This window comes from Limulus polyphemus, unplaced genomic scaffold (assembly GCF_000517525.1).
Source record: "Limulus polyphemus unplaced genomic scaffold, Limulus_polyphemus-2.1.2 Scaffold3184, whole genome shotgun sequence".
NCBI lineage: Eukaryota > Metazoa > Arthropoda > Merostomata > Xiphosura > Limulidae > Limulus > Limulus polyphemus.
In genome coordinates, this window is record NW_013668794.1 from 118,594 (window position 1) to 137,679 (window position 19,086).

At 35.2% G+C, this 19,086-nt stretch overlaps 1 protein-coding gene across 1 annotated transcript in view; it reads left to right on the forward strand.

The window, feature by feature from the left end:
- LOC106468838 (exocyst complex component 6B-like) overlaps positions 1-19,086 on the forward strand; it is a 42,706-nt gene that overhangs the window by 21,663 nt on the left and 1,957 nt on the right. The window contains exons 2-3 of the mRNA XM_022397196.1: positions 1,325-1,490; positions 10,939-11,123. Coding sequence (XP_022252904.1) covers positions 1,325-1,490; positions 10,939-11,123 — 351 coding nt within the window. The remainder of the gene's footprint in view (positions 1-1,324; positions 1,491-10,938; positions 11,124-19,086) is intronic.

The following is a 19,086-nucleotide window of genomic DNA, read 5'->3' on the forward strand; positions in this document are numbered from 1 at the left end:
GCACATGGCTTGTGTATATCGTATATATACATATATATTATTCATACCTTCGGTGTATAGGACGCAAGCAGATTTTGACATCAAATTTGGGGGTAAAAAAGTGCATCTTATACACAGAAAAATACGGTATATGGTGAACCTTTCTCAGGTCGCTTGACCTTGAGATGGTGAAGCTGATTAAAAGTGATAACAAAAAACAAAGCACTGATTAAAATAAAAGATATTTTACCTATGTATTTTTGTATGTTTGATCAGGACTTAGTAATTCTGATAACATTATCTGTGATCACAATAAGCAGAATCCAGTGTGTAATTAAAGTAAAACCAGAAAATCCTCCTTACCTTGGATATCTTGTCTTCATTTTATAAAATAAAGTAATAAAAAGGCATGTTTTCTTCTTTCAAAATAAGTTTCTCTTCAAAAATCTCATAAAGGATCAATATTATTTTTGACTGTTTCCTTTTTTTTTTTAATTAATATACTTATGAAACCTCTTCATGTCCAATATAATGTTTTGAGTCAAAAGGCATTCATAAACTCTATTAGCTGTCATGTTAGTGTTTTTTTTATATCTTTATAAGCCTTATCTTCCCTCATTTTACAAGTGAATTTACTATTTTCATTAGCTAGGCATATTCGTGTACCAGAGTTTTATATACATTCATTCATTATAGCACTAATCTTCTTTTATAAAGTGAAAGGTTTTATTTTGTAATTTAGGGTTAATATTGTGTACTATGATCATTTGCTTTTTTCCCATTCAGTGAAGTATTATGAATATTAACTTTTGTGTGGATGTGTAACTATCATGAAAAAACAAGATGTAAAATTCTGCTGTAAAAGTGACATAAGTGCCCTTGTAGTACAGATAAGTGTATTTGACCTTTTCTATGGTGTGGATTAAGATGTATTATCAATAAACATTTTTATGTAAATATTGATAAAGTTTAACTTCATAATGTTAGTGGTGTCTGTGACTTACATTTAGAAAAGTAGTCAGCAAATGTTAAGTTCACAATCATGTTTTTTGTAGTTACCTTCCCTTATAATGCTAAAAACCTAGTAGATTTGTTCTTAAGAACAACAAAGAAATCTTCCTCCCTCTAGATACAAGTGCCAATCATTGATACAAGTTTAAGCACTATTCTGTTCTTTAGAAAAGTGATAAATGCTATATTTTTGTTACTGAAGATATTTTTTTTACTTAATACTTAATAAGCAAAAGTTTGCTTATCATGAATGATGACACAAACCATAGTATTTAGAATTTCTCTCGTTATTTCCATTTGTAGTTTAAGAACATTTTTCATATAAACATTACAGGGCTATTTATGATGGAGATGAACACCAAAAGTTTATGGAAAAATTGGATGCCAGAATTAAAAACCATGATCGTGATATTGAACGTATGTGCAACTTCCATTACCAAGGTTTTATTGAGTCAATTCGAGAGTTGCTATTGGTACGAACACAAGCTCAAAAGCTGAAGGTGAGCCTACAGCTTCAACTTATTGGTTTTGTTTTTGTAATTTTTTTCAGTCTTACAGTAATTGCTTTTCATTTCTTCTCTTTGTTTTTTTTTCTCTCTATATGTTGCAGTTTGTAATTTGCAGATCTACATATCTGACAAGTGTACCAAAATGATATACAGCCACTTTTTATGGCTTCATTCACCTGCTTGTTGTCATGCAGTTATATTTTGATAAAATGGTAAGTAATACAGAAAAACCTTTATCCCTTAAAATGTTTCTTTTATAACTATTAAAGAAAATCTAATGAAATCATAAATTCTAAACCTAAAAGTACTTCATGCAGCTCATTTCACATTCTTATTGTTTTTGTACATGCAAGTCAATTTTTTTTCCATTTCCAAAGCATACACCCTGTAAATATATTCAGTTTGATTTTAAGTTTATGATTATTAGAAAATATGAAAATTTTACATATCAAACATTATTCAAAATGTTTAGAAATCAATAAAATTCTTGTTATAATTATGTTTTTGGTTCATTCTAGCAAAATAAGGCAGTATGATTAATATTAAGATCAAATTTAAACAAAATATTTTTTTTAATATGATCATTAGTTGTTGTGTTATAAAACTTCACTCATATACCTTGTTTTTATTGGATAATTTCTTGGGATACAGTATCTTATAGTTACATTTGTTTTACAACTGAACTTAGTAACTTTTTTTTATTTGAGATACTATGTGAACTTTAACTTTTATTCTTATAAGATACCTTACCTCTATTTACATATTAGCTTTCCTCAATTATGTGCAAATTTTTGCTCACCACTGGCCTTGAGGCTCCCACCTAAACTCTCATTTCCATGTGGTATTGCTGTGTTGTAATAGGAGTGCAAACATCCTCGTAGCACAGGTGACTCTTTCTATACTGATTATTCAATCATCACTTTTTGATTTGCCATTTGCATGTGTAGACGTGTAATTTTTACACTCGTGCCAGTGATTAATACTTTACATTTTTTTTTGTCTTTACTTTGTTTGTATAAGGCTTTTGACGGATTTTTCCCCCCTTCTTTTCCACATTATGAACTACTTGCAAGTTCATGTAACTGCTACTTCGTCGTATGTAGATCCATAAGATCTTGATCCTTCTAGACAGATTACTACTATGATCTCAGGCTCCTTTCTGTCTGACGTGGAGACATCAGCCATAGTGCATCAAGAGTTGGAGTCCTACATGTGGCCTGGTGACAGATATCCCTTTCCCCTAATTCCAGGCATTACCATCAGTTTGTTCATCAAGGTCAGGTGTCTCAATTCAGCACTCTCACCTTTAGCATTGTTTCAGCTCCATTTTTGATGGTCAAAGCTTTCACTCATCACATTCACGGCCTGGAACTGTGGTTTCACAATTATATGGATGACTAGTTTCTTTTGGTTCCATCCCAACAAACTTCTTATGACTATACCCTTTTCCTTGTTCAGGAGTCAGCACATATGGGTTGGCTGGTCAAACTGTAGATGTTGCATCTCACATCTAATCAGTATCTCATTCATTTAGGTATGTTTTTCAATTTTCACCTCAGCAGTGCCCATCTTTCTCCTCTTTGTTTGAGGGGCATGGAGTTCATTGTTTCCACCACCATATCTTCTCCTTTTCTCACTGCATGGGAGGTTCACTTTCTTATGAGAACTTGGGGTTCCATGGAATCCCTTATCATTTTGTATCATGCTTATATGCATCATCTTCAATGGACTCTGTATGATCAGTGGAACCTGGCCTGGCATCCCTTATCCTTCACCATTCACCTTCCTCCTTTCCTGCATGTTGACTTTGCCTAATGACTCAACAAAGCCAATACCTCAGCAGGTGTTCCTCTCCCTCCTCCTTGTTTGGACATTCATCTATTTACAGATGCATCCTTGACAGGGTGGAGGCTGTATTTGGACTTTCAAGAGATTTCAGGTTGGTGGTTCGATGTCAGATTGACCCTTCATATCAGTTACTTGGAACTGTTGGTACATTGAGCTTTGAATCATTTTATTTCGACAGTCCATGGGCATCTTATAATGATCCATACCAGCAACTCCATTGTTGTCTCTTATATCATTCATCAAGGGCTCCCAATCTTGTTCTCTCTGCTTTCATACTCTAGACCTTTTTGGAGCCAATTCATTAGAAGTTTATCTTATTTCTTGTCATGTTCTGGGTGCCCTTAATCTTGTTACCAATCGTCTCTCACCACCTGATAAGATTCTAACAATGGAGTGGTCACTCCATCCTCTTTTCAAGTAGCTATGCTCTTGGTTTGGCACTCCCCTTCTGAATGTTTTTGCCATTCAACACCAATACTTCCTTGTTCTTCATCCTGCAGCTCTGGCTATGGATGCATTCAGTCAGAACAGGTCCAACCTTTCTCTTTATGCCTACTCTTCTATTTATCTTGTCCCTCGTATGCTTTCCTTTATTCCTACCACTCCGTGTCGAGTCCTCTTGATCGCTCCATATTGGCCAGCTAATATATTGTTTCCCATGTTAAACTTTCTACAGTCCTCTCTTTCTCTTCCTCTGTCACAGTTGCTTCTCCTTCAGTAGCAATCCTCCCTCTCACATCCAACAATATCTGCACTCTGTTTTCATGCGTGGTTTTTGTCTGATCCCTTGCAAGATGCTCATGACTCTCTTCACACATAGCCATCCTTTTTTCTCATTCTATTCTATTCTTTCTTCCTACCTCTTTGTTTATCAGTGTAAGTGACGCATTTGTAGTTGGACACTGTGTCATGGCTTTTCCCCTTCCTTACCTTGTTTCCACCACCTTGCTGAGTTTTTCACTTGGCTGTTCGACCAAGGTTTTTCATTTTTGACCAGTGCTGGCTAAAGGGTGGCACTGTTGAGTACTTTCTTTGAGTATAGTCCTTGCTAGTCTTTTCTGTCCTTTTTCGATCATTTTATCTTCTTTCTCATCCTACTGTTGTTCCTGATTGGGGCCTGAATGTTGTTCTCCATGCCCTTACCCTTCCTCCTTTTGAACCTTTAGCCTTAAGGCTAGTGGCAGGTGAACAACTGCACATATAGAGGACAGAACAAAATCGAAGAAAGCTAATATGTGAGAAGAGGTAACTGTCTACCAGAAATACATTTTCAGTGTTGGAAAATGTTAACATTTGTTTATTTTGAGCTACATTACAAGGGATTATTACTGCCTTATATAAAATACATCTAAAATGAGTCAACCAGAATTACAAGATTAGAGTGGCATATCTTGTCTTTTTTTGGCTGAACATTGTTATTATTAGGATTTGCTTCTGTTTTGATTTTTGTGGTAGTTTATATGTCAATTTGTTTTGATTATTTTTATCTTCCATTTAATCATTATTACATTTTTATCTAATTAAGATTTACTAAACAATATATTTGAATCTTTAAACTAGCCTGCTTAATGAGCTCTGGTATTGACCAAAATAGGCCTCATTAGTAGTGGATATGGCAGATGTAGTGCAGCTAATGTATTATTATATACCCTGCTTTTGCTCATGTGTTTTTAGAATGTGATATAACATCTGACAGAATTTTAACCAATTGAAACAGAAGTGTTCTAACCTAAAATATAACTGAAATGAAATATACATTTGGTAATAAGTATAAATATTGCAGACAATTTAATGTGTTCAAATGTCATATACTCTACTATAGTAAAAACTTTAAATATCTTGGGAGTTCAAGGATGCATTGTTTCTGCAAATGTTGTCTGATTATGCCATTACATTTTTCAGTTATATGAACATATTTTTTCAAAATCAAATTTGGTGCAAAAAGCTATAGATATATCTGGAAATGTAAGCTATAACAAAACATATTACTAAAGCCTTCAATTTTTTTATCATTTCCAAAAAGAGATTTTAATTTCCATATTTTCAATGTCAGTAGTTGATGTTAAGGTTAATAATTATGCAAGGATAGAACACTATACATTAATTTAAGATTTATCCCAGCATGACATTACTGTGGTAGAATTTTTAGCAGACAAGCTAAAATTATTTTTATGGTTAAACAATGTATATTTATTTATGAATAATAAACCAAAGGTACACAAACAAGCTTTTAAAAATATACTTTTTTGAATTATTCATAGTTTGTCAATAAACTGATAAATCAATTTTCTTTAAGGGGCATTTCATAACAAATCATCTGACAGGTAACTTCGTACCACCTCTGATTTGTGAATTTGTATTTTCTTGTGGAAGATGAAGGAAAGCTTGGACATTGAACATTACATATTATGTTCTCATTCGGCACCCAGCACTTGTCATCCTTTTTGGCAAGAGGTACTATTGTGATTTATCCCTGGGTAAATGAATTTATGAAAGTCCAAATATTTTTAGTAATTTCAGTCCATTATAATCTTGGAAATAAAAAATTGGGGAGTCACCCATTGAACATATACTGACTTTTATGTAACTTTTGACTGTATCAGGCTGAATAATTCATTTTCTTTCTAGCACAATACTGTAAACTAGCTTGGTGTAAGTAGGAGGTGATAATTTTACTTATCGTAAGAAGTAAACTGAATTTCATAGGCAAGAGAGAGACATCTTTCATTCATATGGTATCTCTTTCATTATGTTTTTGTTGTTTCAGAAAATCTAACATGTTGTAATTTACTTTTCATTGTTCATAATTTGAAACCAAAGAGATATAGCAAGAATGAATTAGTGTTTTTAATAAGCGGTGTGTGTACATTGCCAACTTGAAAATGACTTCTATTCTGAACACTGAAGCTCTTCACTTATCAACCTATAATGTTTAATATTATCATTAAAACTCATTTTGTGGTAATTTCAAGGATAAACCTAGTACATATGTACCTGATCTATGAAACAACAAGATATTCGAGGGCCTAGAATGCAGAAGTACAGATGAGACAAGAAACAGTGTTGAATTAAAAAAGTTATTTACATAGAAGCACTGAAAATTAAAAAGCTAATCATCTAGTGAAAGAACTGTTGCTGAGTGCTGAAGTTAAAATGTAATTTGAATAAGGCAGGCTTATCTCTGAAACAATGAAAGCCTTTCCTTGTTGAGTTTGAACTTATGCTGTTGACAAAACATACAACTCAAACATTTTGAATGTTCTTTATGAATTGCAGAGCATGCATCACTTATTCTTATGCACTCTTCCACCTTCTACATGACTTACTGAACAAGGATAAGGGGATCTCACATAAGCTCTTCCTTCCTGCCATAATGTTGATTTCTTTGTTAACAGTTGTGCTGTTCACTTCAGGCAATCCTTTTTCTGTGGTGAATTCTGAAGTTTATGTTCCTGTTTCTCTTGCTTCTTCCACATCTGTACATGATTGAAGTCCATCTACTTTTCTTAAAACCTTATTTCAGCACTCCTTCCCTGGTGTAAAGGGAATTCTTGAATACCACATTAAATGTACATTATTATTTATAAATCTACAAGCTGAGGTACCCGTTCTTTGTCAGGGTTATGTACTTAAAACAATGTGAGTGAATGCTATGATAAATAACACAAAAATCTTACTTTCACACAGTTTATTTATAAGACATTATTACATTATTCATTATTACCTCACCAAAAAGTTTGTATAAGCTTTAAGAACTGAATATGTATATACTTATAACACTGTGAGATGGTCAGAATGACTTTGTATGAAGAGATATTGGCCAAAGTTGTGCAGTAGGGGTGCTTTCTGTTATCCACTTTCAACACCCAGTTCTTAATGTCCTTCCATAATGTTTCATGTGATTAATTAATGTGATCGTCATTAGCCACAGAATTGTCTGACAGGCCGAAGTTGAAAGATCATTGGTCAAAGTAGGAAGATAGTATAACTCAAAAAATAGCTCTTCATATCAGACTTATGGTGGCTGTTTGAGTAGAAACTTCAGCTGAGTTTATGTATTATTGCAATAGTGGTGGCCTTTTTTTTTATTGCACTCCTCCATAGAGAGGGATAATGCACTCTCTGAGATATGTAAGATGTTTGTGTGCCTCTCCCCCACACACACACTAGGTTTATGTTGTGTTATAGAAAACGTAAAAAAGTTGTTTTTTTATGTAAGGATGTGGTGCTATCTTTCAATGAACTTATACAAATATAACAAATACTCAATAACAACAATAATGGGTGGTGGATTATGAACCCCCCCTCTCCCACCCATTAACATGCCCCTGTATCAAACTATCATCCCACAAAGTTTGGTTGAGATTGGATCACTGACCTAGGGGTAGTTCGATAATGGACAAACAGACATACACTATTCCTGCTGATTTATTACTGTCTGATACAGAAATATCAGTCCTTAAGAAAGGTCTCAATTTCATTCCAACAAGAAATTCTATTGATGTATTCACCCTTCGAGAAGACTTGGAGAAATTTTACTTTAGGTTAAGATTACAGGTTCATCTTTCAAAATCAACTCTTTCTATAATCACATCTTTAAGTCCTTATATAAATCCTTTGTGTGAAAAACTCATCTTGACATCAGCATCAACCAACTTCCAGTTGTGGATCAACAACCCCCAGCTACACCAAGTAACTACTTTTGACAGTATTGATGATCATTTAACTTCCAATATGATGTTCACTACATATCAGGACCAACATCTCCAATATACTAGTTCATCCCCTAATCAAGACCTCCATTGTGATTTCAAGAAATACAAGAAAACAAACTCAAAGTGGACACTATCCATTGGAACATTCACTAGCTTAGAATATTTTATACAAAAATTCCGTAATGACAAATTGGATTTACTAAGTAAACCTAAACACAGTAACCTAACTTTCAACAACTTTCAATTCTCTGATAGTGAATAGTATATATTTACCATGGACATACAAACACACTAAGCATCAATTTCCCATAATGATGGTATGAAAGCCCTCAAACATTACCTGGATCTGCGTTCTTCACTAAATCCTCCCACGCATACCCTCTTACGTTTTGCTGAACTTGTAATAACTCTGAACGGATTCTCCTTTAATGGCAAATTTTACCTACAAACAAAAGGTGTTGCTATGGGTACCAAAATGTGTCCTCCTTATGCTTCATTTTTTGTTGGTTACATAGAGAATCCAATTTTCTCCACTTACCGAGGAACATTTCCTACTCTTTACAAACATTATTTTGATGACATTGTTGGTACTATCAGCACACTCTTGTGTGACTTAAATCATTTTTTACACTTCGTTTCCTCCTTCCATCCAGTGCTTACCTTCACATGGACAGTTTCCTCCAAGAGCTTACACTTTTTAGGCATTCTTGTCTCCATTGCAAACCGTCATTTATCGATTTCAGTACACTACAAATCCACTGATTCCCATTCTTACATCCACTATGACTTCTCATCCATGTCATATATTTCAATCTCTTCCATATACACAGTTCCTAAGACTGCACAGACTCTGCAGTGAACAAATCAATTATGAGTTGAAATCTGAAGTTATGAAAGATTTATTTATGATTCACCTCTACCCCAAGTCTTTAATAGAAAATGCTGCCCAATGCACCCATTCTGTAACCTGACAATATACCCTAAAACCTAAATCTAAGTCTACAAACTTTCAAATATCACTTATCTTAATACCTTATTAATACCATCATAATATCTCTAAAGTTGCTAACATCATCAAACAAAACTTTAATATCCTCACTGATGACCCCATAACTTTCAAAATTTTTAAAGAATGCCCACTTGTCAGTTGTAGACATGATAAAAATATAAAAAACATTTTAGTCCACAGTGTCATCCAGAAATCTACCCCCTAGTGTGAACCTGGATATAGCCTGTTGTCAAAGAAATAAATGTGTAACCTGCCAATATGTTAACACCATAACATCCATGTCTGGCCTCAATGAAAAATTTCAGATACAAGAATCATTCACTTGCATTTCAACAAGATTGATATACTGTGTATGCTGTAAAAGTGCAACATGCTATATGTTGTATGAATGGGTTGATGCTTATGAGATCGTTCATGTGAACATCTCTCTTACATAAGAAATAATGATGCTACAAAACCACAGATATACACTTTAATAACTATTCATATTGCATGTCTGACTTCTCCATACTAGGACTCATATTTGCTTCATCCACTGTAATGCAATGTGAATGCCTGGAAAAACATTTGATTTTTAGATTAGACACTGTCAGTCCCTTTGGAATTAATGAAGAGTTCTCTGTCCTTTCCATTTCCCCACCCAACACTTTATCTATACTTTCTCACACTGAAAATTTGTGTCTTCAACTTTTTTGTTCAAGGTTCACACTATTTTTCCTCTCTAGTCCATGTACTTTTGTTACATGTATATTCTCTTCATTTCACAATCATTCTTTACTCCTACTAAGTTCACATACCTTTTATTGTTGTATCTCTTTGAACAATATTACCTGATGCATGTGTTCATTCATTTCCTTACATTGGTGCCTATATTCTTGTTCTAATTGTTTCTTATTTTGATTTAGTTTATTTACTATGACTTACAATAATTATACAATCTTGATACCATATATATGTATATATGTTACTTCCTTAGCTTATTTGTAGCTCAGGAACTTGTTCTCGAGCCATTGAGCCACATGATGCTTGTTTTTTCAACCTAACCCTTGTATTAACAGTTTCATTCTCACTGGAAACCTGATGAAGGGATGTTGCTCAAAACATTGTTTTCGTGTTTTATTAATAAAATTATTTTAATTGGGCAAGATTTTCATCACTACTTTATATTTTATTTTGTATTTTCCTAGCCTATGCAATTATTTTATTACACAGATTTTTGTGCTTTATATATATATATATATATAAATTTTCACACTTCACTTCACTAACATAGTGATCTATAAATCTGCATATTCATACCAGAAACACATCCCCCAGAGTGAGCTTCCCTTATGAAATACCAAAAGTATTATATGTGTAGTTCAATATACACGACCATAAAATGCAGAAAAAATAATCATTGAAAAGTTGTGTTTGTAGTCATCCTTACATTTTTTCTGCATACCCTTTTGTGACAAAGTAGAGTTAAAATTCTTATTGAAAATTTCATACTAGATTTAAAGATAACAGTGTTATATATAATCATGTATAATTAAATCATTGTAATGTACTTAGGATTTTTATCTAGGGAGATTGTCATTAAAGTGAGTTGGTAATGAAATAGGATACTTCATGTTATTTAAAAAGATTGTATGGTCATTAAGCTATTAGGGCTCTTAATCTCAAAATATTGTAAATTCTTAAGTTGTTTATCTTCTAGAGACAAAAACTGAAGTGATTGTTATAGGTTGTAGACTGCATATCTTGTTCCATCTAACTAACTATAGGTGATTCAAACTTTTCACTCATTGAAATTTATGAACAGATGTGATTCATGGCATTGAATAATGAAAGGCTGAAGTGTTCATTTGTTTTATTGTCTTGGCAGAATGAAGTGAATGTAATTGACCAAGAGCTTCAGTTTACTGTTCGAAGGGTAATTCAAAAAGCTGAAGAACTTATTAAATACAGAAAAGTACAGACACATATTGCTTCAGCCGTTGAGAGCCTCAGTTTGTGTCTTCCTGTTTTAGAAATGTATGGAAAACTTAGTCAGCAGATGAAAGAGAAAAGGTATGTATTTTTTGTTTTACCTTGGAACCCTTGATGAATGATTTTTCAATAAAAATAAATTGTCAGTCATATTTTTAAGCGTATAATTACCCACATGACTTTAGAAATTAAATCTATCAGAAATGTGTAAAAAAGAAATATTTTTTTACTCAAATCAAAATTTTTCACTTCTAAACTAATATATGTGAAAGAAACAGTTACCATTAAAACCAAAATAGTAAACTTTCACAAGTATCAAGAACTAAAAAATAGCTACATTGAACTTCTTCATTTACACAGGTTACTTTTTAACCTCCTCCTGTGTTATTACACTGTCTGTTTACAATTGAATGTCCCCCCCACCCTTATACCACCACCCTCCAATTTTTCTGCACCAGAAAGAATGCTAGCAGAATTGTTTCAAGAAAGTATTATGTATTACAACTTGTATATGTACATATTTTTTATGTGTAAAGCAACATTACAGTGTTTATGGTATTTATTATATTTGTGTGAAAAATCCAATAAATTTATTTTCTGAGACAACAACTCACCATTTCACACAGTTTAGCTATTTTCTGCCTGTGTTTTCACCTTCTGCCACAGAGGTTTGCTTGCCACTAGCTTTGTGAAAACTCGCACATAATTACATGTGAATGTGTGCTACTGCATGATGATGTTATCATGCAACAAAAACCTTCCACCAATAGGAATGTGACACACTTCTATGTGCAATAATTCCCTGACACTTTCATGCTCATGGATTCTCGTGATTTTCCTTAGCACATTGTGCTCAGAGGTGTTCGAATTTGCTGAGATTTGTGATGTTACTTCAACTTGAGTTTATATGTACTCAATATGCATTCACAGTTCAATGTGAATTCTACTATTCTGATGTGAGTGAAGAATTACCTCACAGAGAACATACTACAACAATGGCTTCTGGAAGCTATTTAAATGTGTAAAATGTGATGGCCATAGTCCAGCATGTAGTGGGGTCCATCATGCAGCCTGGACCCTCTGCTTCTGTTGCTTCTACTAATGTCCCTTCCCCTAACTTCAAACCTCATAATGAAGAAAATATATTTGCCTACTGAAAAAAATACTCAGGCTTCCACTAACTTTCAGAAACTTTTTTGTCAGGTTATATGTACTGTTCGTTCTCTTACCCCAGTGTCTTATTGATCTTCCCATCTACTTCTACACAACCTTAATCCTTGTTACTTTTTTGTATTTCCCCCCCTCTCCTGACATAGCTGTACATGTCAATCCATTTCTTGACCAGGTTCCTTGCCCCCCCCCCCCCCTTCATCTGACTCCAATGTTTTGGCTCATTGCTACTCCAGTTCACAACTTTCAACCTTTGGAGTCACTTTGACCAGCTTGGAGGATGGAATCCTTTTCTGAAGTTTCCCTTTCTTGTACCTAATCTTTTCATTGTTAGGCTTTCTCTTTATCCTCCTTTGATACATGTTTTCAATTTATAACTGAAGCTCTTAACCTCTCCATAGAAAACTTTTTTGGGGAAACTCGATCCACTATTTTTCTATTATGACCCCATTCCATTTCCTCCACTCTTTCCCTTCTCAACTGGTTCCTATGTTGTTAGGACCTCTTGGGAAAGGATAACCTCCTCTCATAAGTATATACCCTATCCTTATTCCTCTGCAACCTTTGCCTTGCCCCCTTTCTCTGTCCTGAGGTTTTTGGTGGTGTTCCTAATTCCTTGAAATCACAGGTTGAAGCTGCCCACAAACAATTTTCCATAACCTCTTTGGTTTCATGTTTGTCTCATTTCTGCCCTACCACCTCTGTTCCTCACCCTGAACCTTCTACCACTTGCCTTTTTGTTCCTCTTTGCAGGCATTCCCACTTCCACCTGACATCAAACTCATCAGTCACAAAATAGTCAGTGCGAGATCTGTGGCACTCATCTATCATGCTTTGCTGGTATGTTGGCACACTTCTTGTCTGACAGATGGGTTCTTCAGATTTTCACCCACAGGCTGTTTCTACAATTCTCCCCCTACCTTCAGTCCCAACCTGTTTGTATGTCCCCCCTCTCCAATCATGCATACTTTTAATGTCTCAAGGGGGTGGTGTTACATTTATTTGAGAAACATGCCATTGAGAAAGTACATGACTGCTTTCGAGGATTGTACTCTTGTTTATTTATAGTTTGCCAAAAAACTGGGAACTGGTGTCTGGTCATCCCTCAATCACTATTTGGTCATCCCACACTTTCAGATGGAGAATTTCTTCTTTCTCCATTGGTCATTTTCACCCAGCCTGTGTATGACCAAGTTTAGTATTTTGGATGCTTTACTCCATATTCTGATTGCTCCATCTTCCAGATATTTTCTTCTTTTCATCCACCGAAACCACATATTACAGTTCAGTGCTCTTCCATTGGTATAACATTGGCCATCACTTGTCAACTTCACTGTCTGGGTCTTATGTTCTATTTATATATGAACAACTGGCTTCTTGCCCATTTCTAGGTAGAATCCTCTTAACATGCTTCCCTTCTTCTTCACAAGACTACTTGTTTTGGGTGGCTTGTCAAGATACTTAAATATTTCCTCACGCCTACTCAATATGTTATACATCTGGGAATTATTTTCAACTCTGTCTCAGCAGTGCTGAACCTTCTCTTATTCACCCGCAGGATCTTGGGTGTCTGATCACCAAAATTTGAGCCTTTACTTTTCATTATGCATGAGAGGTTCTTTTTCTTTTGGGGATCATGGCTTCTTTGGAACCACTCATTCCTCTTGGCCATGCACATATGCATCTACTCCAGTGGACATTCCATGACTAGTGGAATCATACCAGGGATCCTTCATTCTCTGTTATCTACCTCCTTTCTTCACTTCTCAAGAAGCTCACTTGGTGGCTATATTGCTCCAATACCACCTCTGGCATTCTATTACCACCTCAGAGAACAGAAATTCACCATTTCTCCAACACTTCCCTCTGAGATTGGGGAGTGACTCTGAATAACAATTTAATTTTGGGCACTTGGTCCCTGAAAGAGAATTCTCTACATATTAGTGCTCTTAAACTTCTTGCTGTCTGCCAGATATGCACACATTTCCTACCCCTTCATATGGATTATCTTGTAATGATACACTTGGACAATTCCTCTGTTGTATCCTACATCAACTGCCAAGGAGGCACCCACCCCAAGATCCTTTGATTTCAGACATTGAGCCTATTCCAGTTGCGTACGTTTAATAGCGTGTCATGTTGTGGGTGCACTGAACATCATTGTGGACTGCATCTTACCCATGGAATGTTCCCTACATCCTCAGATTTCTGTTGTATCTGCTCCTAACTCAGAACATCCAAACTTGATGCTTTTCCGCTCTACTGAATACTAAACTTCCTCTCTTTTGGTCTGCTGTTCCCTTCCCCTCAGTTTTGGCTGTCAGTGTCATCAGTCAGGACTGGTCTCGTCTTTTCCTGTATGCTTATCCTCTTCTTCACCTCCTCCCTTTGGTCCTTGCTCTGATTAGGGACACCCCTTGCAGTATTGTATTGGTGGCTCCTTACTGGCCAACCACATCCTGGTTTTCTCTGCTCCTTCAGCTCTCAACCATTCTCCCCTTCCTCTTCCCATCATCACATCTCTTCTATTTTAACACCACACATCATTGTTTCAACAAGGAGGTTCCTCCATCTTGTTGACATATGGGATTTGTCTGGTCCATCACTCATTGAGTCAGACTTCCGATCATGTATCCTTTCTTCTGCCTCAATCTTTTTGCCTTCCACTTTATCTGTGTACAAACGTAAATGGCGTGCTTATTGCCATTGTTCTCTCTGTCATCACTTCCACCCTCTCCAACATACTTTGCACAATCTTACCACTTTCTTTACATGGTTGTTTGACTGTGGCTTGTCCATCTCCACCATTGCTTGTCAACAGGTGACATTATTTTATCACATTTCACCCAATTTGATACTGCATGATATTTTCTTTCCCGGTCCTTCCTTATCCACAGACCCTCTCTACCTAGGACCCATTCAAACCTCTGAAACTTTGTTCTATGTACCATCTTTTTCTAAAGACCAATTTCTTTCTCCTTTTAGCCTGTAGTCATTGTCATTCAGATGTATATGTCATTGATTCCTCTCGTAATCTCTTCCATTACATTTACCTTCTCCGCTATCCAAACTGCTCCTTCCTTCCCAAGACTTTCACTCCTAGGGAACGTAGTGGCCACACTTTTTCTCCCATCTTTCTTCCCCTCTATCTCCCATCTTTATGATCATTCTGACTAAAACAGACTACTATGTATGGTCTAGGCCATTCAGTGTTTATATATCCTGTGCTTCTACCTTTTGTAGTCCCCGTCACTGCTTTTTGTTCAATAGGTCCCCTCCACATTTAGAGATCTCTCTCCTTCTACTCTCACAGGAGGGATCCTTCAACTTCTCTGCCTGGTATATGCATCTCTGGGGAGGGTGGATACTTGCAGAATCTTTAACATCTCTTTGCATCAGATTCGTTACCTTATACATTCTTTTCTCACACACTTTCACTTTCACATGGACTACCCCACACATCTTCATCGCCCACTATCTCCACCACCAGGCTGTCTCATCTTTGGAGAGTTTTCTTATTCCTCCAGTAGGCATCCTACAATCAACCCACTGTCTTTAAAACAGGTGAGTAAACAATTTTTTTTCACCCTTTTTTATATTGCCTCTAAGGTTACATTTACCCAAAATCAGGCCAGGATAATGGAAAGCGTTCATACCATCTGTCACGGCTCTACTTGTGCCCACTATGAGATGAGGTGTTCTTCAAGTCCACTTGAGTATACTTGCAGTGTATACATGTTTTCAACGTACTGTCTGATCCAGACCATACTTATTCCATGGACTATCATAGAAAAAGCCAGCATCAGAGAAGTGTTTCTGCCCACTTCTCTGGCTCATGTTTGTTGGCTTTTAAAAATGGATTTCATGGTCACCTATTACCCTGTCTCCAGTAAAGGACTCTACCGGACTGAAGGACTGATGGGGAACCGGGCACATTCTCCATGCCTTTCCAACATGACCCCCCCATCTCCTTTATCGAGTGGAGTACAGGAGATTCTTGCCACTTACCAATTCCTAACTGCTAGAACAAGGAGTTCAATACAGTGAGAAGTAGGGCAGTAGTGATACAATTTGTGTAATACAGGTTATCTCACATATAACTCGGGTATATCACATGTGCCCTCCTCCTGCAACCTGAGTCTGTTCAGTAGAGTTGAGGTGAGCACACAGTAAATGACCATGTCCTCCTCTGGCAGCCAGATCTTGTTAAGTAAAGTTGAAGTTTGAAGTTCCTATATATGGACTGTTGGTGTAAAATACAGTTCCCTCCTCATGCAGGTAGTCTACTCCATAAAATCTGTTCAGTTGAGTAGAGGTGAGCATTCACTATACAAAACCAGTAAATATTTATATCTGACATGTCCTCCTCCTCCTTTAGTTTGTTCAGTAGAGTCAAGATAGTGTATGTGTCATAGAGTCTGACAGTAGAGTTAATGTGAGCACTCCATACACATCTGTGATGTATCTCTCACATACCCTTCTCGAACAGCTGGTGTTGAGCCCAAAGAGACTGACACTCGTTGTAGTTTATAAGTACATAATAATAAAGTACCCTCCTCCTGCAGCTGGAGTTGGTCTCTTAGAGTTTGGCAGTAGAGTTGAGGTGAGCATGGATATTTATCACAAGTGTTCTCTTCCAATAGCTGGTTTTGACCCATTGAGTCTGATGGTAGGATTGAGGTTAACACACAAGCTACAGTCTGAACTAGTTCCAACCACACTATACATTTTGGTTGTTTGACGATTTGTGAGCAACTACTTGGACAGTCATGTATCAATTCCTCCACCTGTAACACAACTCTGGCTTCTTTGCCTCTTCCCTTTCCTATATAAATGAAGAGTATACCCTGGATGAGAAGAGATGCAGTCTCTCAAAGATGTGCCCCTATGAAGCCCCTGCTATTGGTTGTCACACATCATGGGCTTCCTTCAAGGACTTTCTGAAAAGAGCTCATCTAGGTAATTCTACCATCTCAACGTGGGATTCTGGCTAAACTGTGTGTAGAGATGAGTTATTGTCCCATAATTAACATTTTCTTTACTTGAAAATGTATTTTTGATAGATACCTCCGCACACATTCCCACCCATCCTTCTCACTTGCATTGTTAAGGAATGAGGGTTCAAAAAAGTGAAAGCATAAGGGGAGTTATCATGCATGGAGGTGTGTTACACTAATGTTGTTGGATGGCTTTTCCTGCACGATGGCATCATCATACAGTGGCACAATTCACAGAAAATTACTTGGGAGTTTTCACAAGGCTATTAGCATGCAAACTTCTTGGGTAGAATCAACAAGTATGTGAGGAAGATAATTAAACTGTGTGTGTGAGATGTGAGTATCGATCAGAAAATCATTTTGAGGTAAGGGAAATGTTAACTTTATAGAGAGGACAAGTAAATTGTAAAACTAAAAGTAGGTAGGAAATATCAGTTTTATGTCACACAAATAAAGACTTGTTTTGACAACTGATTCAGACCTATGCTGATTATGAAGATTTGAAACAGCTATTTGTGGGATAATAGATTTATGTCTGTAGAAATAGATTTTTTCTTGTTACATGGCTTTTATATTCTGGTTTAAGGTAGAAAACTTTTCTACTAATATTGTATGTGCAAAGTTAAAGCTGGAACATGACATCATACTACAAGTTACTAGAGAGTAGTAACAATGCATGTAAGTCTAGCCTGTGGTATTTGTAGTCTATATGTGTAGATTCTTCAGTGATAATATTACAGATTTACTTAACTAATTCTTAATAATACTAAGTAATTATTTTTTCAAAAATAAAAAACGTGCATTTGTATGTTGAATGTTTAGTTCTCTAATGCATACAGCAAATGTTATGGTATATAAACTGATACACCCTTCAAAAGACTGTTGGTTGTGTTTTAATATAATTTCATTTGTTTAATAAAGTTTTCTTACTTGTTTTCTGCATCTGGCAATCAAAGATGACCATAATGACTAATTATATACACGTGATAAATAAATTAGCAAAATTTTATTCTCATTATCTATTACTTTGAAAAGAAACTGGTGCTGAATTTATTTCAGACACAAAAAAGCCATACAGGAAATTGTTCAAAACAAACACAACATATAAAAGCAAAAATTAGTTGAGCTACAGATACTAACCAGTATGTAATTGTATTCCAATTAGAAATGCAAAACAATTGTAGAAAGTTCCAGGTATCAATTAAAAATGAAAAAATTATGTTTTCAAACATTATTTTTGATTAAAAATAAAGAAATTGAAGTTTCTTAAATTTTCAAGATCTTTAATCTTTATATACTTATACATTATGTAATGGCACTGTTAAGCTTAGAACTAATTTATAATTGAAAGAGATTCTTTTATATATATGTTTATAATGCTGATGGAATCCTGAATGAACAGTACTAAATTTTTATTTAATGGATTTATTTTGGATTAAATTGATGGTGTAGTAGTGGAATCTACTTTAGTCTCTGTTTTACCTTATCATGAACAAAACTTTCTTAACAATTATCCTGAGAAATATTAGCTTTCATATTAGTGTAGCTGTATTTGTGATTCTTTTGTAATTGTTAAATCATCTGAATATGTTTATAGGATTTCTAATTGTTTTAATAAAAGACATATACACATTACATTATCTTTTGAATGTGAGGAAGTGTCAAGTTAAGCTTTTTTAACTGATTAGTTTTATATATATATATACAAGGAAGTAATAAACATTAATCATATGCTAACTAAAACAGAATATTACATACATTATTTTTATAAACAGAGTGTTAAGATTATATGAAGCAACTGATTACATAATTGAATAAATAGAATTGTTTAAACATTTGTTTAACAACAAGTAAAAGCTTGGAATGGTCTCTTCTTT